At 47.7% G+C, this 26333-nt stretch overlaps 3 protein-coding genes across 3 annotated transcripts in view; all 3 read right to left on the bottom strand.

Annotated features, from left to right (window-relative positions):
• Positions 1–3854: 3854 nt before the first annotated feature.
• On the bottom strand, positions 3855–5083 carry LOC100274568 (uncharacterized). Its single transcript, XM_008657837.2, has one exon. The coding sequence runs from the start codon at positions 4571–4573 to the stop codon at positions 4100–4102; it is 474 nt and encodes a 157-aa protein (XP_008656059.1). The 5' UTR covers positions 4574–5083; the 3' UTR covers positions 3855–4099.
• A 580-nt stretch (positions 5084–5663) lies between these two features.
• LOC100286352 (oleosin Bn-V) lies at positions 5664–6567 on the bottom strand. The gene has a single exon (NM_001159239.1). The coding sequence runs from the start codon at positions 6487–6489 to the stop codon at positions 6016–6018; it is 474 nt and encodes a 157-aa protein (NP_001152711.1). The 5' UTR covers positions 6490–6567; the 3' UTR covers positions 5664–6015.
• Positions 6568–7528: 961 nt separating this feature from the next.
• The window catches only part of LOC109941797 (protein CHUP1, chloroplastic-like), a 29857-nt gene continuing 11052 nt past the window's right edge, over positions 7529–26333 (bottom strand). The window contains 9 exon segments of the mRNA XM_023300878.1: positions 7529–7910; positions 8004–8036; positions 8039–8155; positions 8296–8356; positions 8358–8405; positions 8561–8742; positions 8828–8959; positions 9102–9257; positions 9424–9472. Of these exon segments, the coding sequence (XP_023156646.1) occupies positions 7812–7910; positions 8004–8036; positions 8039–8155; positions 8296–8356; positions 8358–8405; positions 8561–8742; positions 8828–8959; positions 9102–9257; positions 9424–9472 (877 nt within the window). The 3' untranslated portion in view covers positions 7529–7811.

Raw genomic sequence — 26333 nt, forward strand, 5'->3', positions numbered from 1 at the left:
GCCCCTGATGATAGGGGCACGGCTCCTTGAGCATCTTGTCGAAGAGATTGGCGTCTCCGGGAGGTTTCCGAGGGTTCTTGTACTCAGCAGCGGCGACAAGGTCCGCGTCGGCGGCGTCGCGTTTCGCTTGCGACTTCTTCTTGCCCTTCTTCTTGGTGCCGCACCGAGTAGACGCCTCGGGGACATCTTCCGGCGGGCGGCCCTGGGGCTGCTTGTCCTTCCGGAAGATGGCCTCGACCGCCTCCTGGCCAGAGGCGAACTTGGTGGCGATGTCCATCAGCTCGCTCGCCCTGGTGGGGGCCTTGCGACCCAGCTTGTTCACCAGGTCATGGCAGGTGGTGCCGGCGAGGAACGCGCCGATGACATCCGAGTCGGTGACGTTGGGCAACTCGGTGCGCTGCTTCGAGAATCGCCGGATGTAGTCCCGGAGAGACTCTCCCGGCTGCTGGCGGCAGCTTCGGAGATCCCAGGAGTTCCCAGGGCGCACATACGTGCCCTGGAAGTTGTCGGCGAAGGCTTGGACCAGGTCGTCCCAGTTGGAGATCTGCTCCGGAGGCAGATGCTCCAGCCAGGCTCGAGCGGTGTCGGAGAGGAACAGGGGGAGGTTGCGGATGATGAGGTTGTCATCGTCTGTTCCACCCAGTTGGCAGGCCAGCCGGTAGTCTGCGAGCCACAGTTCCGGCCTTGTCTCCCCCGAGTACTTTGTGATAGTAGTCGGGGTTCGGAACCGGGTCGGGAACGGCGCCCGTCGTATGGGCCGGTTGAAAGCCTGCAGACCTGGTGGTTCGGGCGAGGGGCTCCGATCCTCCCCGCTGTCGTAGCGTCCCCCACGCCTGGGGTGGTAGCCTCGGCGCACCCTCTCGTCGAGGTGGGTTCGACAGTTGCGGTGATGGTGCTCGTTGCCGAGGCGACCCGGGGCCGCAGGCGCTGTGTTGCGCGTGCGCCCGGTGTGGACCGAGGCTTCCAGCATGAATCGGGAAGTCGCGGTGCGATGCTCCGAGGGGTATCCCTGCCTTCGGGAGGCAGAGCTTTCGGCCCGTCGGACCGCGGCATCCTCCAGGAGATTCTTGAGCTCTCCCTGGATACGCCGCCCCTTGGTGGTTGATGGTTCCGGCATCGCACGAAGTAGTATCGCTGCCGCAGCCAGGTTCTGGCCGACCCCACTAGAAGCCGGTGGCGGCCTTGCCCTGACGCCATCGGCAATGCAGTGCTGGATGCCCTGGGGTAGATGACGCGCTTCTCCAGCCGGAGCTTGGCCTGCCCATTCCTGCCCGATGTCCCGGCGGAACGGCTCAAGTGTTCCTACTCCCTCGTCGAGCCTGGCCTGCATCTCGCGGATTTGCTCGAGATGTGTGTCCTGACCCCCCGCAGGGACTGGGACCACAGCTAGCTCCCGAAGGATGTCAACGCGAGGCACAGGCCTAGGGGGACCACCGTTTTCCGGTATACCAAGATGGTTGCCTTCGCCGGGACCCCCTAGATCAACGTGGAAACATTCACGACTTGGGCCGCAGTCCTCGTTGCCGAAGCTGCGGCTACCGTCGGAAAAGTCGGAAAGGCAGTAGTCGCATGCGGTCATGAAGTCCCGCATGGCACTGGGGTTACCAAGTCCGGAGAAATCCCAACAAAAGTCGGGCTCGTCATCTTCCTCGGAATCCGAGGACCCGTAGGTCGAGACGGATGTCAGCCGGTCCCAGGGTGACCGCATACCGTACCCCGGAGGGTTTGGACATGCCTCTATGAAGGCTTCCACCGAAGCGAAGTCGCTTGGTGGGTCAAGGCTGAATCCAAAAGGCACGAGATGGGAATCGGTCGGTACCTCCTGGTCGACGGGCGATGATGAAGTCGCGTCAGGGGCAGACTGCGCTGTCGTCTCGGGTACGAAGGTGATGCCCAGCAAGTCCTTTGCGAGCATGCTGGCGTCGTCCGTCCGCTTGGAGTTGGCGTGTCGCGGGGAAACGGCGCTCGTCTTCGTCTCAGACGCGAGGTCGACGCCCGACGTGTCCCCCGTTGGGGCGCCGGCGCCGTCGATTCGCTCGACAGCCGACGAGATGCCGCCTCCTGCTTGGCCTTGGTTGACTCGCCTCCTCCTCCATCGGTGGGGGAGGCGACGGGACAAACCCGAATGTTGTTCTTCCGCCACGTGGGGAAGACGTCGTCGATTCCGCCGCCGGTGGGCGGGTTGTCGGCCGCCATTGTCGCTGTCGCGCGGCGGGGGAAGGAGTATCATGTCGTAGCTGCCGTCGAGGGACATGAACTCAAGACTCCCGAAACGGAGCACCGTCCCGGGCTGGAAAGGTTGCTGGAGACGACCCATCTGGAGCTTGACAGGAAGTTGTTCGTCAACACGCAGCAGGCCCCTACCTAGCGCGCCAACTGTCGGCGTTTCGACCCCGGGGGGTCCCTGGACCGATGAGTAAATTGTCGCCGCGTGCCCCAGCCCAGATGGGTCGGCGCGAGACGGAGCGCGAAAGGGGGAAACCAGAGGGAGACAGGCGTAAAGGGGAAACCCGCGGCCTTCGTGTTTGTCCCGCGCCCAGGTCGGGTGCGCTTGCAGTAGGGGGTTACAAGCGTCCGCTTGGGGGAGAGCGAGAGGCTTTTGCGCGCCGTCCCGTTCCCCCGCGCGGCCAATCTTCTTGTACGAGTGCCCTGGACCTTCCTTTTATAGGCGTAAGGAGAGGGCCCAGGTGTACAATAGGAGATGTAGCAGTGTGCTAACGTGTCTAGCAGAGAAAAGCTAGTGCCCTAAGTACATGCCGTCGTGGCAGCCGGGGAGGTTTTGGCACCCTGTTCATGTGATGTCGTGGCCGTCGGAGGACCGCTGGGGCCTTGCGGAAGGACAGCTGTCGGGGCTGTCGAGTCCTTGCTGACGTCTCCTTGCTTCCGTAAGTGGCTGAGAGCCACCGTCATCATGGAGCACGCGAGGCGCCATCATTACTTGTTTACCGGAGCGAGCCAGATGGGACGCCGGTCTTGTTCCCTGTAGCCTGAGCTAGCTAGGGGTAGGATAATGATGGCCCCCCTGTGGCGTGGTCGGTCCGAGCCCTGGGTTGGGCGAGGCGGAGGCTCCTCCGAGGTCAAGGTCGAGTCCGAGCCCCGGGTCGGGCGAGGCGGAGACCATCGTCTGAGGCCGAGGCCGAGTCCGAGCCCTGGGGTCGGGCGAGGCGGAGTTCGTCGTCTTCCGGGGCCGAGGCCGAGTCCGAGCCCTGGGGTCGGGCGAGGCGGAGCTTCCTATGGCGCCCGAGGTCAGACTTGGCTGCTATTAGCCTCACTCTGTCGAGCGGCACAGCAGTCGGAGCGACGCAGGCGGCGCTGTCCTCTTGTCAGGCCGGTCAGTGGAGCGGCGAAGTGACTCCGGTCACTTCGGCTCTGTCGACTGAGGGGCACGCATCAGGATAAGGTGTCAGGCCATCCTTGCATTAAATGTTTCTGCGATACGGTCGGTCGGTGTGGCGATCTGGCCAAGGTTGCTTCTTGGCGGAGATTGGGCCTCGGGCGAGCCGAAGGTGTGTCCGTGGCTTGAGGGGGCCCTCGGGCGAGACGTGAATCCTCCGGGGTCGGCTGCCCTTTGCCCGAGGCTGGGCTCGGGTGAGGCGAGATCGTGTCCCTTGAGTGGACCGAGCCTTGACTTAATCGCACCCATCAGGCCTTTGCAGCTTTGTGCTGATGGGGGTTATCAGCTGAGATTAGGAGTCTTGGGAGTACACCTAATTATGATTCCCAACAGTAATAATTCATGAAACATGTTGATATACTTATTATATTTATGATTCATATGCTTTATGTTCTCTTGATCCATATTGGTATGGATCAATTTGAGATCATGATTTATATGGTTAATTGTCTTTTATATGTCATCATCATAATGTTAATTTATGCAATTAAAATGATATGGAAAATGTCTATAATTTTAACACACGGTATAGTACTAGGGCGTGGATGCATGACATGTGCACATGCATCATAAAATTAGCTACTGTCGTATATAACGACGACGCTGCTGAACAGCTTGGGACGATCCTCTGAATTAATTTCTCTAGCAGTGATTAAGCGAATCAGCTCGTACGTTTTCCTCCTCCATCGGCGGTGAAATGGTGGATCACATGTCGAGCAGATGCGTGGACGACGGGATCCCCGCAGCGGGCGTACTCTTGGGCGGCAGGTGCGCGGCGGAGGAGTGGAGCATGGCGGTGAGCTCCTTGGACGCGACGATGGACTTGTACATCTCCAAGACGAGGCGCCGCTCGAACTCGGTGGGCTTGCCGGGCGCCGCGACCCGCTGCTGCTTCGCGACGGCGCCGCAGGGCAGCGCGAGTGCCGACGCCCGCCTGGCCAGAGCCAGCATGCCGCGTACGCACGCGTCCCGCGCCCGTGCCAGCGCACGCCGCGGGCCCGCCAGGAGCACGCGCACCCGCCGCCGCAAGCGTGCGCCGCCGCCGGAGCGCAGGCGCCCCACCAGCTGCCGCGCCCGGAGCTCGGTGCCGTCGTCGACGTCCGTCAGCTGGCCCAGGCGGTGGTACTTGCGGCGACGGACAGCCCGCGTGGACCGTATTGGGAACGCCTCAGCCTCCATGGGAGGGGGGTTTCAAATTCAGGCTCGGTATATATGGCTATGGCGCCGGCCGGACCCTTCATTTATGCTTATGCAATGCAAGTACGTGCGCGGCTGGTTTCTTTGGGCGGGGCACTTTCACTGCTGCTGCGAAACTAAACCCAAGTCAGAAAGAGGGGCGGAAGGCTTCAGGGAATCAGGGTTGTTGTGTACGTGGTCGGGTCCAAGACAGCATCTTGGATTGGATCATCGGATGGATGGTCAAAGTAAAATGCCGTAGCGAAATGGAACATGTCTGTCCGGTAATGGTCAACGACTTAATTGCCTCGCGAGTGTGTATGTTTTTGCGGGCGCGTTCACGTGTTTGAAACGACTAAACATGATCTGTTGCATATGTTCGCACTCAGAACATGTGTGATGTCCTGGAATGACTGTTAAATACGCGAGTACATGTATACGGTGATTACTCGAAGTAGGACTAGTAATAAAATTTAAGGATCGGACTTGTAAGCTAGAATTAATTAAGTTTTAAGCTAGAATTAATTAAGGACTCAATCAATTTGTGAGGAAATATTCGGGTTGTGATCTATTATTCTATTACTAACTCTATTCAGGAGCAACGACGGGACGGGGAAGACTGGATGAGAAAATTTACATGTAGTGACAGGGTACAACTAATTAAATAGGTCGGACTATATTGGTCGAGCATTTTAGCTCAGCACATGTACTGCATGTCACCACAATAACCATACTAAGTCAGTCTGAGGTCCATAATAAGTCGTGCTTGGGTTCACGAGACACGACCATTTATGCGGTCTACGTACCTTAGATCACTGATGTCACTCTGATCGCCCTTTAACACCCCAAAGGGTAATTAAAAGACTACAGAGATTATAGCATGTGGCACACTAGATACACACATGACACAACCTTCTGTATGACACTTGTTATGCATCGTACGGGGACCACGCTATGCCAACTCCAGTTTTGGGATGGAGCAACCTCGGGAGGTGAGTACATACGTCGGATTGTATAGATGATTCAGCACAGAGAACAAAAATCCTAGGCATTATCTGCAACTGTTTGCAGAAGAAAGGTTGCCATCATTCTGTTCGACGAAAACTGAGCAAGGTTACCTATATATATTCTTTTCAACAACAATTAGTTGTTTTAAGGTTGTGAGAAAGACCATGAACACGAGTCTCTTATGATTTAACTAATGACCTAATTACACCAAGCGAAAGATCAAATTGCGCCAAGAGATCGAAATGAACAGCATCTCCTAGAGAAAGCAAGCAAGAGGACCAGAAATTGCTTGACAACACGGGCGGGGGATGATTGGAGCAGAGTACGCACACGCAATGCAAGAGGAACTAAGACGACGACGACGACAGCAATGATGACCTATAGCTAGCGGCACCACGGACGGGGGTTGCAGCACATGCACGCCGGGCGGCGCGCGCCTACGCGCCGGGCGCGGCGTCCTTGGCGCGGGTGCGCAGGTATCCGCCGTACTCGCGCGCGTAGTCCTTGACGTGGCTGGCGGTGTCGGCGATCCGGCTGCGCGCGTAGTCCACCCGGTCGGCGCCCACGGGGTGGCGGCCCGTGAAGTAGCGGTACATCCAGGTGGCCACGGGGAGCGCGGCGGCGGCGAAGGCGCAGGCGGAGAGCGCGGCGGCGACGATGGCGGAGATCACGACGGCGACGGGCACCCAGATGGGGCTGGTGAGCAGCGCGATGGGGCCCAGGAAGACGAGCGCCACCACGGCGCCCGTCAGCGTCACCCCCGTCAGCAGCAGCAGCACGGCGCCAGAGACGAGCAGCGTCAGGAACCCCACCACCTGCGTCGAGTTGGGCGCGCGGGTCTGCACCCGCCGCAGCAGCGTCGCCGGGTCCTCCACGCCGCTGCCAGGCCCATGCTGATGCCGGTCTCCCATGCTCGCTGTGCTGTGGCCGCCTTTGAGGGGAGTCCGGTCGGCGGTGGCGATCGGGTATCTCTCTGTCTTGTTGTGGCTGCTGGGAAATGGCGGGGAGGAGTATAAGGCGCGGAGAGGGACGTGCCCGCGCCGGCACGTGTCCGGGCGCCGCGCGTGCATGCGCGACGTGTGCCTCGCTCCCGCCCGGGCCGACCAACGGACGTGCTGCCTCGCTCCCGCGGCAGCTGCTGGCGGCCGTGCGTTTCTTCTCTCACTGTACGCGCTCTTCGGATCATGGCGCAGACACGGCTTAAAATTAACATGGCTCTTGTGGTCGTAGAACATAACACCGAGTTTTAAGTCGTGTGGTGTGGTGTCGACCACGCGCATGTGAATTAACATGAAAATACACTTTGTTTACCTTCTTCACTAGTATGTGCTAGGTGGGTAGGATCCTGGTTTGGCTTCGTGGGCTTGATGATAAAATTCGTTCTCAGACACGCCAAAGAGATGGGCCCAAACAATAAGCTCACAGAGTCACAAACGTTGTGGCCTAGATAAGGCCCAAGTAAACACGATTCACGGTCACGGCGACCCCGTCTGCCGTTTGGATTCCCCGGCAAGCGGCGGCGGCCGGAACCGGAACCCACGCGACGGCGACACTGGCACCGCGCTCGGAGGCGCTGGAGCCAGCCCCCTCCCCGGAGACTAGTAGGTGGCCAGCTCGCCACGGCCAACCACTGGAACTGTTCGGTTCCACTTCGGCGTTCAGGTGGAGCTCTCCGCCACAACCTCGACTGTCTCCGTTCAGGTGGACTTTTGTCTTGATATATGCTTCTTCAAGTCAGATCTGCTGTTCTAGCACTGTATGTGCGTGGGTGGTAACTGGTAACGGGTCAATTTCTTCAAAGTATCGAATGCGGTGAGGCACAAAGTAATTTTTTTTTCTTTTAACAAAGACGGCAAGGTTCATTCAGACGAATTATCTCCATGGGTACCGGACTAACCGAATGGACGCTTTTGACATTTTATTAGTAGTATATGCGTAGCAACAAAAACATGCCCAAGTGATTCATTTTCTGGAGCTGCCTGTTTACAGTTACAGCCTTTAAAATGAAAAGGTATACACTTGAGCTAAAACTGTTATATGCATGAACATAACCTGTCCTGCCCTTACTTTCATAAAAAATAAATGAACATAACCTGATGACTTGTATTCTCTTAGCATATACAACTTGCTTGACACCACACTGGAATTTAAACTTCTCTTTTGTACACAACTAAAAATCAGTATCCAGCAAGTAAGACCAGATGTGTGTTGAATCCTGTGTTCAACTCATGCTTCAGCCTTCAGATATCTGTGGAGCAGATTTATGTGTACTCATCTTGCTTCTTAGCTCTTCAAAAGCTTTCATGCTTTCTGCATCAAATCCCCCAGCAAACTGCAGAAGGTAGATGAATAAGTTACTGATTCGAAATATTCATATCACCTGTGAAGTACCTGGGTTCTGAAAATATTGGCGTGAGGATTTTACCTGATGAACACGGAAAGAGAACCTCACACCCTGCCACCCTGGAGAAGCAAAAACTCTCTATTGGGCTCTTTCTCAGTGCCTTCCAACGCATCAAGTTCTGATGCAACCCTCTTCATATACTTGTTCGCAAGCTGAACAGATGCCAATTTGATATATCCAACATGCAAATAAATTATTGAGTTCATTTAGGTGCATACTCTGAGTAAAATCATACCCACCTTCATAAGGAATTAAAAATGCATGTTTTTAACACATGTTTGGCGAAATTGGAGTGTATGCTAGAGATGCACACCTTGCCAACTACTCCGGAATCAGACAACCAGTCAACTGGGATCCCATACTCCTTGTAGCGTGAGGGACATGTCTCTTGTACGGAGTAGTGCATAGACACACTGCTCCACTCTGGCATAAGTATTGATGCTAGTTAGTACAATGAAACCATCACTTTTGAGTAAAATTATGTTCATCACATACATATCTTGAACCAGGCAAAAATGTTGCTGTTTCACTCTGAAGGACTATGCTAGAGAGAATACTAGGTCTGATGAGACACTTACTTTTCAAGCAAAGAATACATCTTCTTGAGAGCTTATTCACATGCAAGTTGTGGATCATCGGTAAAGGATGAAACCTTGTTCTGTAACTTTATCAGATCCTGGTATTCAAAAGCTGCTTCTCTTATTGCATCTGTTTTGCTCTCTGGCCAATCAAAATGCTTTAACACTGCTCGCTCATCAACCTAAAATGTGAAAATGTGTCATAAGTACAATAACTGGTACTTTGTAACAAAGGTGTAGTATGGAGGGCCTGTTCGGGCTGCTTACCAAGAAAGATAACTCCTCATCCAACCAATTTACAAATGCAACAACATCATCAATATTTACAAAGCTTGCTGCTCGGACCTCATTTGCTAGAGACTCAACAAATTCTCCTTGTGTCTCCACATCAGCTTTTACCTGGAGCATTCCATGTTTTTATAAAACATTTGTCACTTTGCATTATTAAAATTTGGTTACTAGTTATAATTATGTATTAATAGTGGAACTCATAAATTTGGCAGGATTCTTGTGCCAGGTGGTGCCGGCAAAAAATACTTACAGCTAAGAGGAATGTTGATCTGTTCTCGATCTCTCCAATCATGTTACTTCTGGCATCATAAACATTGGATGACATTGATCCTAAAGATGTCTCTCTTTTTGCTTCACGCTTCATGAGACTTTGATAGAACTCCACAATCTCCGGTGCACGGTGTACCTAGAGGTGGTAACGGGCCATTTAATTTAGCCTAGCAAATTTAAGGATCGGGTCAAGTTAGGGTCGAATCATAAAACAATACAATTTTGAACTAACAAAATTAAGGGCCTTTTTGGTTTGTGAAAGAAGCATTAGGGTCATGATCCATTACCACCCTTAGGTGTACCTTGTCACCCCATCCAAGGTTCCTTGGTAGAGCACCCGGAGGTGGCGGCAGTGGTGGGCAGTGGTGGTGTGTCACACCCGGGTTTTAGGGGTCCAAAGCCCGTGCGCAAACATAAACACCAGGTGTGCTGGGACCAAGTCTCACACATATGATGCATAGTGGCACATGATCGAATGTCACATCTTTACTATATAACAGGAGTTCTATACAAAATAATTAAATAATTACATCATACGAGGAAACGATCCAGCAACCCAAAGTTGACTGAGAGACGACGGCATAGACCTCTCACGAACTCGTCACAGCATCCTCCATGTGCCTCATCCTGTGGTACTTGTTCTTGACCTGTGGGGGGTGTGAGACAGCAAGAGTGAACTCACATACGTTCATCGCTCAACAAGTTGTGGGGAATAATGTGTATGAACTCGCCAAAGATGGGAGCTCACGTGAAGTGTAAGGCTTACGAAAGGAGATGGTTAGAGCTGAGCATTGCTTTTAAAGTTGGTCAAAATTTTATTAGCAGTTACTAAGTATAAGTAAATACCAACCCAATTAAATAGTAGAACAAAAGTAACAACATCACCTGCAATGCAATGCATATGGCAAATTGAATTTAGTTCCATAAATTAATCATGTGAGGGTCCGAGCTGCTCATGACCGTGAGCACGGCTAGTATACCAGTTTTACACTATGTAGAAGTTGCGCATCTTTACCCACAAGTCATGTTACCCATCTGCCAAGGGATCGCGACTTCCCATACACCTCTACCGAGGAGGCGAGGCAGGGTAACACTACGAGGCCTTTACAAAGTTCCACTAGCTTCAGAAAACCCGCTACAGTTTATAAGAAGCTCCAATGCAGGGATCCCTCGCATGACCGCCATCGCAGCAAAATCATCCCAAGGACCTCCCTACACTGACCACTCCCCTACTGCCCTTGCCCCTTTCGGGTAAGGTAGTCTTCCACTAGCTTTCCTAATTAATCAGCCAAGGGCGTCAATAAACCCTTGTGGTAGCACTGTTTTCCCGGGTGGTCGCTCCATGTTCCAATTAACATAATGATCTTATCATGAACAGTAAATAACAACTGATAATAAAAGTGTGAATATTGTATCTTCATACCCAAAACCACATAAAGCACTAGCAAGTACTACCCAAAAAGTTCAGTGGTAAGCAAGGTATAAAGATAATTAAACTAGGGTAACCTATTGGGTCCCATCAAAATTAACCTATGCAGATCATTATGATTAATTAGAACATGAGTGGGTAAAAAGAAGTGATCAAGGGCACAACTTGCCTGGGACTTGAGATTCCAGGTACCAACTTGCTCTTCAGATGACACGTGTCCTCACCGCTAAACGTAGCAATACAAACATACATGGTATAGGCAAAATTAACATTACACCAAACATATATGAAAAATACATATTAATAATCTACATATTGAAATAAGATCACAGGAACAGGGATTATTAATTTTGGAGTTATAGATTTTAAGTTATGGATTTCCAGATATTCTAGGTGTTTTGTACAAGATTAATTATCATATCAATTTTAATATGGCTTTCATGTCAAAACAGTGACACAAAATGATAAACAATGATTTTATAAAATTATAGGAATTGGAATGAATTAATTTGGACTAAATATGCATTTTCTATGAATTAAACAAATTCTAGCATTTATTTTTGCATAAAAAATCATTTTCTAATTCCTTCTTCTAGATTTTATAATTCTCTGGACTGGGCCTCAATTACAGGAAAGTCCAGGGGTTAATGCGCGAAAAGTCCCAAGACACAGATCTACCCTGCGGTGGATGGCGGGTTGATTTCTAAATAAGCCGAGGGCTCTTCTGTGAAACTGGCTCAGCGAAGGGGTACCAAGCATCCAGAGCCGCCCGATCATAAATCAGTGGCTATGATTAAATCTACATTAATCGAACGGATACGCGACGTGGACCGCCCGATCCAACATCAACGTCATGGATTTTATTAGGCGCGATCTGATCTACTCCCTCCGATCCGATTACAACGGTCCAGATCCCATCAAGTGAAGAGGTATCGCGATTTAATCGTGACCACCCATTCACGATCCGATGGCCCACACTGCCTGGTATCGTCTTCTCCCTCATAACCCTCAGACGGCGGCGCGGACCAGGTGACCAAGCAGGCCACGGCGGCGGCATTGACGGAAAGCGCCCATCGAAGTCCGAGCTCCCCATCGGTCACCACTAGGCGAAAAAGGAAGCGGAGGTAATACATAACTCGAGAGAGGCATTATTACCGAAGGTTAAAGCAGCCGGGAAACTCTCCGACCATGCGACAGCAAGGAATTCCAGGGACCTGAGCTACAAATTCCCCTGTACGAGTTTACGGAAGCCTCCACTGCATCCAGGCGAAGCTCCCCGAACAATCGCCAGAGACCGAGCGGTGGCACACCGTCGACTAAGACCCCCAGCGGCGGATATGTTCATGCCCCGCCATGGCGCACAACGGTGGTTAATGAAGACAGTATGGAAGAGCTCATGGCCTAGGTTTTATAGCCAAGCAGCGAAGTCCGATACAGAAGCCTGGAATTGCCCTGATCTTCCGAACCATACGCGTAGAGATCATCATCGGAGATTGCGGCGTTCGCCTGGGGTTGTTACGGAGTTCGCGCGTTCTGTTTGAGGACGAACGACCTGGCAGAGAGGGCCCGCAAGACAGCCACTGGATGCAACCTGCGCGGCAAAGGAAGACACTGACTAGGCGGGCCCGCACGTGTCATCCACAAGCGCGCAGACCGTGCGGTGGGAACCTGTCCAGTGGGGACCACCAGGCAGCCGTAGAGAGGGAGAGAAGCGCGGGAGTTATGTGGGCCTCGCATGTGAAATGAAGTTGGGTCGGATGAAGCTAGTGGGCCGAATCAGGGAACTCAGCCCAAACGCAGGGATTTATTCTTTTTCTTTTTTTTCTATTTCTATTCTCTTCTCTAGTTCAAGTTTACAATATTTAATTCAAATTCAAATTTCCTATTTTGAAGTTCAGGTTCCCAGTATCAAATATGATCCAATTTATGAATATAAACGCCACTATTTTCGATGTTAGTATTTTTCCTCCTCCCCTTTATTTAATTCCAGTAATAAATGTCTTCATTCCAATTTTCTTTCTCATTTCAATCCTAAGTTTGATTCTGAATTTCAAGCATATATTTGATGCATCAAACAGAAATCTCAGCATGACAATGCAAGTATAAATTATATATTTATTTATATTGATTGTTTTGTCCATGCAAAAAAACATATAATTCAATAAGGCATGATTTATGTAAAATACCTCACCATATTGTTTAGTTGGGAAAATAGTTCAAATACATAGCCAAAATTTATATTAACTTTTTATTTAACTTTAGGAAAATATTTCAATTGATAAACTTATTAGAAATACACTTTTAAATTGTAAATCTTTAGTAAATTTTTCTCAAATACCAAAATAGGATTTTAGGGTGTTACAAATTCTACCCCCTTAACAGAAATCTCGCCCTCGAGATTTGTAAGAAAAGGAATATAGAAAGCCAAATGTTTGGTTGCAGTTTAGCTTCGAGTTTTTTTTTCAAATGGTTTTAAGCACAAATGTTTTCTATATACTTTTTTTAGTCATTTAAATAAGGAAATGATTAGGAACACATTGGTATACTATGTTTAGCTATTAGGCAGAAGTAGAGAAGGTTGCGGTAATAAGGATTAGGGCAAAGAAAGATTCCATTACGGATGGTGTATCTTGACTCATCTGATGATTCCGTTTTGCCCTTTGGAGACTTGAGTTGGTGCTTATCCTCCCTTGACGTGGTTGGTCTTCTTTGGCCCTCAGTACTGGAGTTGCCATCCGAGTTGAGGACATATGGCTATAGCTAGGATAGCTAGGGTACATGAGGTAGTTAGATTTAAACAAAGTTTTACTTTGCTTTTAGGATATCTGGATTAGGCAACCTATGATGTAGGTTAGGTTGTTGTTTACGGACGAGTTAGTCCAAGGTATTAATTTAGGGTAAGATATGTTTATAGAATCAGGGCCTAATTTATGTCTAACTTAAGTAACTCAATTTGGATTAGCTCATGTTAGATTAGGTGGGATCTAGATCAGATTGGTATAACTAGATAAGATCTATTTATTTTAGGCTAGATCATGGTTGTTACTATAGAGTGGGGTAGGTATGCCTATTAGAACACGATAAATCCATAAGGATAAGGTAGAATCGTTTGAGGTCAGTTAGATCTATTAGGATGACACAAATTTTTTTTCAATATAAGATGAATCTACTAAGGTAATAGAGTATCTTTTAAGATAAGATGGATCTATGAGTGTAGGATAGACTCTTTCAAGATGAGATGGATATTGTTAGGCTAGATACTTTAATGAGTGATAATCTAGTTTATCTAGTTATTTTTATAAACATTTTTTTTCTATATGCAGATTACTCAACAACTCATCCCACTCAATCAAAGATCCAAATCAGACAAGTATCAGAAGAACAAGTATTCAAGCATATAGATAAAAAAATAGTTTTGTTTTTGTTACTAAGAATAGGTTTCCTATTCCTAAATGTCACTTTAGGTACTGGATTTCAAAGTGTGAAATCCACATTTGTCTTTGGAAAGAAAAGATAAGAATAATCAAAGTAAGCGGAATTAGATGAGAAAAGATTAAGGGAAGTTTAGAAAAGAATCAGAGTAGCGAAGGTAAGTAGACAATGGTTGTCCAGTTCTATCTAGGTTTCGTCCTACAGTCAACATTGCTCTGATACCACTTTTGTCACACCCGGGTTTTAGGGGTCCAAAGCCCGGGCGCGAACATAAACACCAGGTGTGCTGGGACCAAGTCTCACACATATGATGCATAGTGGCACAGGATCGAATGTCACATCTTTACTATATAACAGGAGTTCTATACAAAATAATTAAATAATTACATCATATGAGGAAACGATCCAGCAACCCAAAGTTGACTGGGAGACGACGACCTAGACCTCTCACGAACTCGTCACAGCATCCTCCATGTGCCTCATCCTGTGGTACCTGTTCTTGACCTGTGGGGGGGTGTGAGACAGCAAGAGTGAGCTCACATACGTTCATCGCTCAACAAGTTGTGGGGAATAATGTGTATGAACTCGCCAAAGATGGGAGCTCACGTGAAGTGTAAGGCTTACCAAAGGAGATGGTTAGAGCTGAGCATTGCTTTTAAAGTTGGTCAAAATTTTATTAGCAGTTACTAAGTATAAGTAAATACCAACCCAATTAAATAGTAGAACAAAAGTGACAACATCACGTGCAATGCAATGCATATGGCAAATCGAATTTAGTTCCATAAATTAATCATGTGAGGGTTCGAGCTGCTCATGACCGTGAGCACGGCTAGTATACCAGTTTTACACTCTACAGAGGTTGTGCATCTTTACCCACAAGTCATGTTACCCATCTGCCAAGGGATCGCGACTTCCCATACACCTCTACCGAGGAGGCGAGGCAGGGTAACACTACGAGGCCTTTACAAAGTTCCACTAGCTTCAGAAAACCCGCTACAGTTTATAGGAAGCTCCAATGCAGGGATCCCTCGCATGACCGCCATCGCAGCAAAATCATCCCAAGGACCTCCCTACACTGACCACTCCCCTACTGCCCTTGCCCCTACTGCCCTTGTCCCTTTCGTGTAAGGTAGTCTTCCACTAGCTTTCCTAATTAATCAGCCAAGGGCGTCAATAAACCCTTGTGGTAGCACTGTTTTCCCGGGTGGTCGCTCCATGTTTCAATTAACATAATGATCTTATCATGAACCGTAAATAACAACTGATAATAAAAGTGTGATCATGAATATTGTATCTTCATACCCAAAACCACATAAAGCACTAGCAAGTACTACCCAAAAAGTTCAGTGGTAAGCAAGGTATAAAGATAATCAAACTAGGGTAACCTATTGGGTCCCATCAAAATTAACCTATGCAGATCATTATGATTAATTAGAACATGAGTGGGTAAAAAGAAGTGATCAAGGGCACAACTTGCGTGAGACTTGAGATTCCAGGTACCAACTTGCTCTTCAGATGACACGTGTCCTCACCGCTAAACGTAGCAATACAAACATACATGGTATAGGCAAAATTAACATTACACCAAACATATATGAAAAATACATATTAATAATCTACATATTGAAATAAGATCACAGGAACAGGGATTATTAATTTTGGAGTTATAGATTTTAAGTTATGGATTTCCAGATATTCTAGGTGTTTTGTACAAGATTAATTATCATATCAATTTTAATATGGCTTTCATGTCAAAACAGTGACACAAAATGATAAACAATGATTTTATAAAATTATAGGAATTGGAATGAATTAATTTGGACTAAATATGCATTTTCTATGAATTAAACAAATTCTAGCATTTATTTTTGCATAAAAAGTCATTTTCTAATTCCTTTTTCTAGATTTTATAATTCTCTAGACTGGGCCTCAATTACAGGAAAGTCCAGGGGTTAATGCGCGAAAAGTCCCAAGACACAGATCTACCCCGCGGTGGATGGCGGGTTGATTTCTAAATAAGACGAGGGCTCTTCTATGAAACTGGCTTGGCGAAGGGGTACTGAAAGTCGCCTAGAGGGGGGTGAATAGGGCGAAACTGAAATTTACAAAGTTAATCACAACTACAAGCCGGGTTAGTGTTAGAAATATAATCGAGTCCGCGAGAGAGGGTGCAAAACAAATCGCAAGCGAATAAAGAGTGTGACACGCGGATTTGTTTTACCGAGGTTCGGTTCTCGCAAACCTACTCCCCGTTGAGGAGGCCACAAAGGCCGGGTCTTTTTCAACCCCTTCCCTCTCTCAAACGGTCCCTCGGACCGAGTGAGCTTTCTCTTCTCAAATCAACCGGGAACAAAACTTCCCCGCAAGGACCACCACACAATTGGTGTCTCTTGCCTCAGTTACAAGTGAGTATTGATCACAAGAAAGAATGAGAAAGAAGAAAGCAATCCAAGCGCAAGAGCTCAAAAGAACACAACAAATCACTCTCACTAGTCACTAAAGCTTTTGTGGAATTGGGAGAGGATTTGATCACTTGGGTGTGTCTTGTATTGAATGCCTAGCTCTTGTAAGTGGTTGGAAGTGTAAAAACTTGGATGTCTTGAATGTGGGGTGGTTGGGGGTATTTATAACCCCAACCACCAAACTAGCCGTTTGGTGGAGGCTGTTGTCGCATGGCGCACCGGACAGTGTCCGGTGCGCCAGCCACGTCACCAGGCCGTTGGGTTCCGACCGTTGGAGCTCTGACTGCTGGGCCCGCCTGGATGTCCGGTGGCACACCGGACATGCACTGTAGAGTGTCTGGTGCGCCACTTCGCGCGTGCCTGACTTCTGCGCGCTCTGGCGCGCATTAAATGACTCTGCAGGTGACCGTTGGCGCGAAGTAGTCGTTGCTCCGCTGGCTCACCGGACAGTCCGGTGTACACCGGACACGTCCGGAGAATTATAGCGGAGCAAATTCCCGAAGCTGGCGAGTTCCAGAGTCGCTCTCCTCTAGGGCACCGGACACAGTCCGGTGTACACCGGACACTGTCCGGTGTACACCGGACAGTCCGGTGAATTATAGCGGAGCGCCTCTGGATTTTCCCGAAGGTGAGGAGTTCGGCGTGAAGTCCCCTGGTGCACCGGACACTGTCCGGTGCGCCAGACCAGGGCACACTTCGGTTATCCCTTGCTCTCTTTGTTGAACCCCATTCTTGGTCTTTTTATTGGCTAAGTGTGAACCTTTGGCACCTGTATAACTTATACACTAGAGCAAAACTAGTTAGTCCAATTATTTGTGTTGGGCAATTCAACCACCAAAATTAATTAGGAAATAGGTGTAAGCCTAATTCCCTTTCAATCTCCCCCTTTTTGGTGATTGATGCCAACACAAACCAAAGCAAGTAGAAGTGCATAATTGAACTAGTTTGCATAATGTAAGTGCAAAGGTTGCTTGGAATTGTGCCAATATAAATACTTGTAATATATGCATGGATTGTCTCTTCAATTTTTGATATTTCGGACCATGCTTGCACCACATGTTTTCTTTTTGCAAATTCTTTTGTAAATCCTTTTTCAAAGTTCTTTTGCAAATAGTCAAAGGTAAATGAATAAGATTTTGCGAAGCATTTTCAATATTTGAAATTTTCTCCCCTTGTTTCAAATGCTTTTCCTTTGACTAAACAAAACCCCCCCTAAATGAAATCCTCCTCTTAGTGTTCAAGAGGGTTTTAGGATATTGATTTTGAAAATACTATTCTCTCCCCCTTTTTGAACACAAGGAGATACCAAATTGAAAAATCATACCAATTGAAAAACTCTTTTTTTTAAAAAAAAATAAGGTGGTGGTGCGGTCCTTTTGCTTTGGGCTAATACTCTCTCCCCCTTTGGCATGAATCGCCAAAAACGGAGTCATTAGAGCCCTTAGAATTTCTTTCTCCCCCTTTGGTCATAAATAAATGAGTGAAGATTATACCAAAGACGGGGTCCTTTAGCTTTGGACTCATGCTCTCTCCCCCAAAGATGTAGAGTGGCTTGGAGCGACGGCGAAGGATGAGTTACGGAGTGGAAGCCTTTGTCTTCGCCGAAGACTCCAATTCCCTTTCAATATACCTATGACTAGGTTGAAATAGACTTGAAAACATATTAGTCATAGCACATGAAAGAGACATGATCAAAGGTATATGAATGAGCGATGTGTGCAAATCAACAAAAGAAATTCCTAGAATCAAGAATATTTAGCTCATGCCTAAGTTTGTTAAAGGTTTGTTCATCAAGTGGCTTGGTAAAGATATCGGCTAATTGATCTTTAGTATTAATGTATGAAATCTCGATATCTCCCTTTTGTTGGTGATCCCTTAAAAAGTGATACCGAATGGCTATGTGTTTAGTGCGGCTATGCTCAACGGGATTATCCGCCATGCGGATTGCACTCTCATTATCACATAGAAGAGGAACTTTGGTTAATTTGTAACCATAGTCCCTAAGGGTTTGCCTCATCCAAAGTAGTTGCGCGCAACAATGTCCTGTGGCAATGTACTCGGCTTCGACGGTAGAAAGAGCTACGGAATTTTGCTTCTTTGAAGCCCAAGACACCAAGGATCTTCCCAAGAATTGTCAAGTCCCCGATGTGCTCTTTCTATTGATTTTACACCCCGCCCAATCGGCATCCGAATAACCAATCAAATCAAAAGTGGATCTCCTAGGATACCAAATCCCAAACTTAGGAGTATAAACTAAATATCTCAAGATTCGTTTTACGGCCGTAAGGTGAGCTTCCTTAGGGTCGGCTTGGAATCTTTCACACATGCATACGGAAAGCATAATATCCGGTCGAGATGCACATAAATAGAGTAGAGAGCCAATCATCGACCGGTATACTTTTTGATCCACGGACTTACCTTCCGTGTCGAGGTCGAGATGCCCATTTATTCCCATGGGTGTCTTGATGGGTTTGACATCCTTCATCCCAAACTTGCTTAGAATATCTTGAGTATACTTCGTTTGGCTTAGGAAGGTGCCCTCTTGGAGTTGCTTTACTTGAAATCCCAAGAAATACTTCAACTCCCCCATCATAGACATCTCGAATTTTTGTGTCATGATCCTACTAAACTATTCACATGTAGATTCGTTAGTAGATCCAAATATAATATCATCAACGTAAATTTGGCATACAAACAAATCATTTTCAAGTGTTTTGGTAAAGAGTGTAGGATCGGCTTTTCTGACTTTGAATCCATTAGTGATAAGAAAATCTCTAAGGCATTCATACCATGCTCTCGGGGCTTGCTTGAGCCCATAAAGCGCCTTAGAGAGTTTATAGACATGGTTAGGGTACTCACTATCTTCAAAGCCGGGAGGTTGCTCAACATAGACCTATTCCTTGATTGGTCCATTGAGGAAAGCACTCTTCACGTCCATTTGATAAAGCTTGAAGCCATGGTAAGTAGCATAGGCTAATAATATACGAATTGACTCAAGCCTAGCTACGGGTGCATAGGTTTCACCGAAATCCAAACCTTCGACTTGGGAGTATCCCTTGGCCACAAGTCGAGCTTTGTTCCTTGTCACCACACCATGTTTGTCTTGCTTGTTGCGGAACACCCATTTGGTTCCTACAACATTTTGATTGGGACGTGGAACCAAATGTCATACCTCATTCCTAGTGAAGTTGTTGAGCTCCTCTTGCATCGCCACCACCCAATCCGAATCTTGTAATGCTTCCTCTACCCTGTGTGGCTCAATAGAGGAAACAAAAGAGTAATGTTCACAAAAATGAGCAACACGAGATCTAGTGGTTACCCCCTTATGTATGTCGCCGAGGATGGTGTCAACGGGGTGATCTCATTGGATTGCTTGGTGGACTCTTGGGTGTGGCGGTCTTTGTTCTTCATCCTCCTTGTCTTGCTCATTTGCATCTCCCCCTTGATCATTGCCGTCATCTTGAGGTGGCTCATTTGCTTGATCATCTCCTTTATCAACTTGAGCCTCATCCTCAGTTTGAGTTGGTGGAGATGCTTGGGTGGAGGAGGATGGTTGATCTTGTGCATTTGGAGGCTCTTCGGATTCCTTAGGGCACACATCCCCAATGGACATGTTCCTTAGTGCGATGCACGGAGCCTCTTCATCACCTATCTCATCAAGATCAACTTGCTCTACTTGAGAGCCGTTAGTCTCATCAAACACAACGTCACAAGAAACTTCAACTTGTCCAGAGGACTTGTTAAAGACTCTATATGCCCTTGTGTTTGAATCATATCCTAGTAAAAAAGCCTTCTACAGTCTTAGGAGCAAATTTAGATTTTCTACCTCTTTTAACAAGTATAAAGCATTTGCTACCAAAGACTCTAAAATATGAAATATTGGGCTTTTTACCGGTTAGGAGTTCGTATGATGTCTTCTTGAGGATTCGGTGTAGATATAACCGGTTGATGGCGTAGCAGGCGGTGTTGACCGCCTTGGCCCAAAACCGATCCGATGTCTTGTACTCATCAAGCATGGTTCTAGCCATGTCCAATAGAGTTCGATTCTTTCTCTCCACTACACCATTTTGTTGTGGCGTGTAGGGAGAGGAGAACTCATGCTTGATGCCCTCCTCCTCAAGGAAGCCTTCAATTTGAGAGTTCTTGAACTTCGTTCCATTGTCGCTTCTTATTTTCTTAATCCTTAAGCCAAACTCGTTTTGAGCCCGTCTTAAGAATCCCTTTAAGGTTTCTTAGGTATGAGATTTTTCCTGCAAAAAGAATACCCAAGTGAAGCGAGAATAATCATCCACAATAACTAGACAGTACTTACTCCCGCCGATGCTTATGTAAGCAATCGGACCGAATAGATCCATGTGGAGTAGCTCAAGCGGCCTGTCGGTCATCATGATGTTCTTGTGTGGATGACGAGTGCCAACTTGCTTCCCTGCTTGGCATGCGCTACAAATCCTGTCTTTCTCAAAATGAACATTTGTTAGTCCTAAAATGTGCTCTCCCTTTAGAAGCTTGTGAAGATTCTTCATTCCAACATGGGCTAGTCGGCGGTGCCAGAGCCAACCCATGTTAGTCTTAGCAATCAAGCATGTGTCGAGTTCAGCTCTATCAAAATCTACCAAGTATAGCTGACCCTCTAACACACCCTTAAATGCTATTGAATCATCACTTCTTCTAAAGACAGTGACACCTACATCAGTAAATAGACAGTTGTAGCCCATTTGACATAATTGAGAAACAGAAAGCAAATTGTAATCTAAAGAATCTACAAGAAAAACATTGGAAATGGAATGGTCAGGTGATATAGCAATTTTACCCAATCCTTTGACCAAACCTTGATTTCCATCCCCGAATGTGATAGCTCGTTGGGGATCTTGGTTTTTCTCATAGGAGGAGAACATTTTCTTCTCCCCTGTCATGTGGTTTGTGCACCCGCTGTCGATGATCCAACTTGAGCCCCCGGATGCATAAACCTACAAAACATGTTTAGTTCTTGACTTTAGGTACCCAAATGGTTTTGGGTCCTTTGGCATTAGACACAAGAACTTTGGGTACCCAAACACAAGTCTTTGACCCCTTGTGCTTTCCCCCAACATATTTGGCAACTACTTTGCCGGATTTGTTAGTTAAAACATAGGATGCATCAAAAGTCTTAAATGAAATGCTATGCTCATTTGATGCACTAGGAGTTTTCTTCTTAGGCAACTTAGCACGGGTTGGTTGCCTAGAACTAGATGTCTCACCCTTATACATAAATGCATGGTTAGGGCCAGAGTGAGACTTCCTAGAATGAATTCTCCTAATTTTGCTCTCAGGATAACCGGCAGGGTATAAAATGTAACCCTCGTTATCCTGAGGCATGGGAGCCTTGCCCTTAACAAAATTAGACAATTTCTTAGGAGGGACATTAAGTTTGACATTGTCCCCCTTTTGGAAGCCAATGCCATCCTTAATGCCAGGGCGTCTCCCACTATAGAGCATGCTTCTAGCAAATTTAAATTTTTCATTTTCTAAGTCATGCTCGACAATTTTAGCATCTAGTTTAGCTATATGATCATTTTGTTGTTTAATTAAAGTCATGTGATCATGTATAGCATTAATATCAACATTTCTACATCTAGTACAAATATTAGTGTGTTCAACGGTAGATGTAGAGGGTTTGCAAGATTTTAATTCTACAACCTTAGCATGTAATATATCATTTCTACTTCTAAGGTCGGAAACAGTAGCATTGCAAACATCAAAATCTTTAGCCTTAGCAATCAATTTTTCATTTTCATTTCTAAGGCTAGCAAGAGAAATGTTCAATTCTTCAATCTTAGCAAGTAAATCATCATTATCATTTCTAAGATTGGGAATTGAATCATTACAAGCAATAGAATCAACCCTAGCTAACAAATTAGCATTTTCATTTCTAAGGTTGTCTATAGTCTCATGGCAAGTGCTTAGCTCACTAGATAATTTTTCACATTTTTCAACTTCTAGAGAATAAGCATTTTTAACTTTAACATGTTTTTTGTTTTCCTTGATTAGGAAGTCTTCTTGGGAGTCCAAGAGGTCATCCTTCTCATGGATGGCACTAATTAATTCATTTAATTTCTCTTTTTGTTGCATGTTTAAGTTGGCAAAAACGGTACGCAAATTATCTTCCTCATTACTAGCATTATCATCACTAGCTAGTGGAGGATTTGGATTTAACCTTCTTCTTTTTGCCGTCCTTTGCCATGAGGCACTTGTGGCCGACGTTGGGGAAGAGGAGTCCCTTGGTGACGGCGATGTTGGCGGCGTCCTCGTCGTCGGAGGAGTCGCTAGAGCTTTCGTCGGAGTCCCACTCGCGACAAACATGGGCATCACCGCCCTTCTTCTTGTAGTACCTCTTCTTCTCCTTTCTTCTTCCCTTCTTGTCATCGCCCCTGTCACTGTCACTAGATAGTGGACATTTTGCAATAAAATGACCAGGCTTACCACATTTGTAGCACACTTTCTTGGAGCGGGGTTTGTAGTCCTTCCCCCTCCTTTGTTTGAGGATTTGGCGGAAGCTCTTGATGACGAGTGCCATTTCCTCGTTGTCGAGCTTTGAGGCGTCGATTGGTTGTCTACTCGGTGTAGACTCCTCCTTCTTCTCCTCCGTCGCCTTAAATGCGACCGGTTGAGCTTCGGACGTGGAGGGACCATCAAGCTCGTTGATCTTCCGTGAGCCCTTGATCATAAATTCAAAGCTCACAAAATTCCCGATTACTTCCTCGGGAGTCATTAGTGTATATCTAGGATTGCCATGAATTAATTGTACTTGAGTAGGGTTAAGGAAAATAAGTGATCTTAGAATAACCTTAACCACTTCGTGGTCATCCCATTTCTTGCTCCCGAGGTTGCGCACTTGGTTCACCAAGGTTTTGAGCCGGTTGTACATATCTTGTGGCTGCTCCCCTTGGCGAAGACGGAAGCGACCGAGCTCCCCTTCGATCGTTTCCCGCTTGGTGATCTTGGTGAGTTCATCACCCTCGTGCGCGGTTTTGAGCACGTCCCAAACTTCCTTGGTGCTTTTTAATCCTTGGACCTTGTTGTACTCCTCCCTACTTAGAGAGGCGAGGAGTATGGTTGTGGCTTGGGAGTTGAAGTGCTCGATTTGGGCCACTTCATCAACATCATAATCTTCATCCCCTACGGATGGTACCTGTACACCAAACTCAACAACATCCCATATACTTTTGTGGAGTGAGGTTAGATGAAATCGCATTAAATCACTCCACCTAGCATAATCTTCACCATCAAAAGTTGGTGGTTTGCCTAATGGGACGGAAAGTAAAGGTGTATGTTTAGGAATGCGAGGGTAGAGTAGGGGGATCTTACTAAACTTCTTGCGCTCATGGCGCTTAGAAGTTACGGAGGGCGCGTCGGAGCCGGAGGTGGAAGGTGATGAAGTGTCGGTCTCGTAGTAGACCACCTTCCTCATCTTCTTTATCTTGTCGCCACTCCGATGCGACTTGTGGGAAGAAGCTTTCTTCTCCTTCCCCTTTCCCTTTTTGCGGGACTCTTCTGATGAAGCCTTTCCGTGGCTTGTAGTGGGCTTTTCGCCGGTCTCCATCTCCTTCTTGGCGTGATCTCCCGACATCACTTCGAGCGGTTAGGCTCTAATGAAGCACCGGCTCCGATACCAATTGAAAGTCGCCTAGAGGGAGGGGTGAATAGGGCGAAACTGAAATTTACAAAGTTAATCACAACTACAAGCCGGGTTAGTGTTAGAAATATAATCGAGTCCGCGAGAGAGGGTGCAAAACAAATCGCAAGCGAATAAAGAGTGTGACACGCGGATTTGTTTTACCGAGGTTCGGTTCTCGCAAACCTACTCCCCGTTGAGGAGGCCACAAAGGCCGGGTCTTTTTCAACCCCTTCCCTCTCTCAAACGGTCCCTCAGACCGAGTGAGCTTTCTCTTCTCAAATCAACCGAGAACAAAACTTCCCCGCAAGGACCACCACACAATTGGTGTCTCTTGCCTCGGTTACAAGTGAGCATTGATCACAAGAAAGAATGAGAAAGAAGAAAGCAATCCAAGCACAAGAGCTCAAAAGAACATAACAAATCACTCTCACTAGTCACTAAAGCTTTTGTGGAATTGGGAGAGGATTTGATCACATGGGTGTGTCTTGTATTGAATTCCTAGCTCTTGTAAGTGGTTGGAAGTGTAAAAACTTGGATGTCTTGAATGTGGGGTGGTTGGGGGTATTTATAACCCCAACCACCAAACTAGCCGTTTGGTGGAGGCTGCTGTCTGTCCGGTGCGCCAGCCACGTCACCAGGCCGTTGGGTTCCGACCGTTGGAGCTCTGACTGCTGGGCCCGCCTGGATGTCCGGTGGCACACCGGACATGCACTGTAGAGTGTCCGGTGCGCCACTTCGCACGTGCCTGACTTCTGCGCGCTCTGGCGCGCATTAAATGACTCTGTAGGTGACCGTTGGCGCGAAGTAGTCGTTGCTCCGCTGGCTCACCGGACAGTCCGGTGTACACCGGACACGTCCGGTGAATTATAGCGGAGCAAATTCCCGAAGCTGGCGAGTTCCAGAGTCGCTCTCCTTTGGGGCACCGGACAGTCCGGTGAATTATAGCGGAGCGCCTCTGAATTTTCCCGAAGGTGAGGAGTTCGGCGTGAAGTCCCCTGGTGCACCGGACAGTCCGGTGCGCCAGACCAGGGCACACTTCGGTTATCCCTTGCTCTCTTTGTTGAACCCCATTCTTGGTCTTTTTATTGGCTAAGTGTGAACCTTTGGCACCTGTATAACTTATACACTAGAGCAAAACTAGTTAGTCCAATTATTTGTGTTGGGCAATTCAACCACCAAAATTAATTAGGAAATAGGTGTAAGCCTAATTCCCTTTCAGGTACCAAGCATCCAGAGCCGCCCGATCATAAATCAGTGGCTATGATTAAATCTACATTAATCGAACGAATACGCGACGTGGACCGCCTGATCCAACATCAACGTCATGGATTTTATTAGGCGCGATCTGATCTACTCCCTCCGATCCGATTACAACGGTCCAGATCCCATCAAGTGAAGAGGTATCGCGATTTAATCGTGACCACCATTCACGATCCGATGGCCCACACTGCCTGGTATCGTCTTCTCCCTCACAACCCTCAGACGGCGGCGCGGACCAGGTGACCAAGCAGGCCACGGCGGCGGCATTGACGGAAAGCGCCCATCGAAGTCCGAGCTCCCCATCGGTCAACACTAGGCGAAAAAGGAAGTGGAGGTAATACATAACTCGAGAGAGGCATTATTACCGAAGGTTAAAGCAGCAGGGAAACTCTCCGACCATGCGACATCAAGGAATTCCAGGGACCTGAGCTACAAATTCCCCTGTACGAGTTTACGGAAGCCTCCACTGCATCCAGGCGAAGCTCCCCGAACAATCGCCAGAGACCGAGCGGTGGCATGCCGTCGACTACGACCCCCAGCGGTGGATCTGTTCATGCCCCGCCATGGCGCACAACGGTGGTTAATGAAGACGGTATGGAAGAGCTCATGGCCTAGGTTTTATAGCCAAGCAGCGAAGTCCGATACAGAAGCCCGGAATTGCCCTGATCTTCCAAACCATACGCGCAGAGATCATCATCGAAGATTGCGGCGTTCGCCTAGGGTTGTTACGGAGTTCGCGCGTTCTGTTTGAGGACGAACGACCTGGCAGAGAGGGCCCGCAAGACAGCCACTGGATGCAATCTGCGCGGCAAAGGAAGACACTGACTAGGCGGGCCCACACGTGTCATCCACAAGCGCGCAGATCGTGCGGTGGGAACCTGTCCAGTGGGGACCACCAGGCAGCCGTAGAGAGGGAGAGAAGCGCGAGAGTTATGTGGTCCTCGCATGTGAAATGAAGTTGGGCCGGATGAAGCT

This window comes from Zea mays, chromosome 8 (assembly GCF_902167145.1).
Source record: "Zea mays cultivar B73 chromosome 8, Zm-B73-REFERENCE-NAM-5.0, whole genome shotgun sequence".
In the NCBI taxonomy this organism is placed as follows: domain Eukaryota; kingdom Viridiplantae; phylum Streptophyta; class Magnoliopsida; order Poales; family Poaceae; genus Zea; species Zea mays.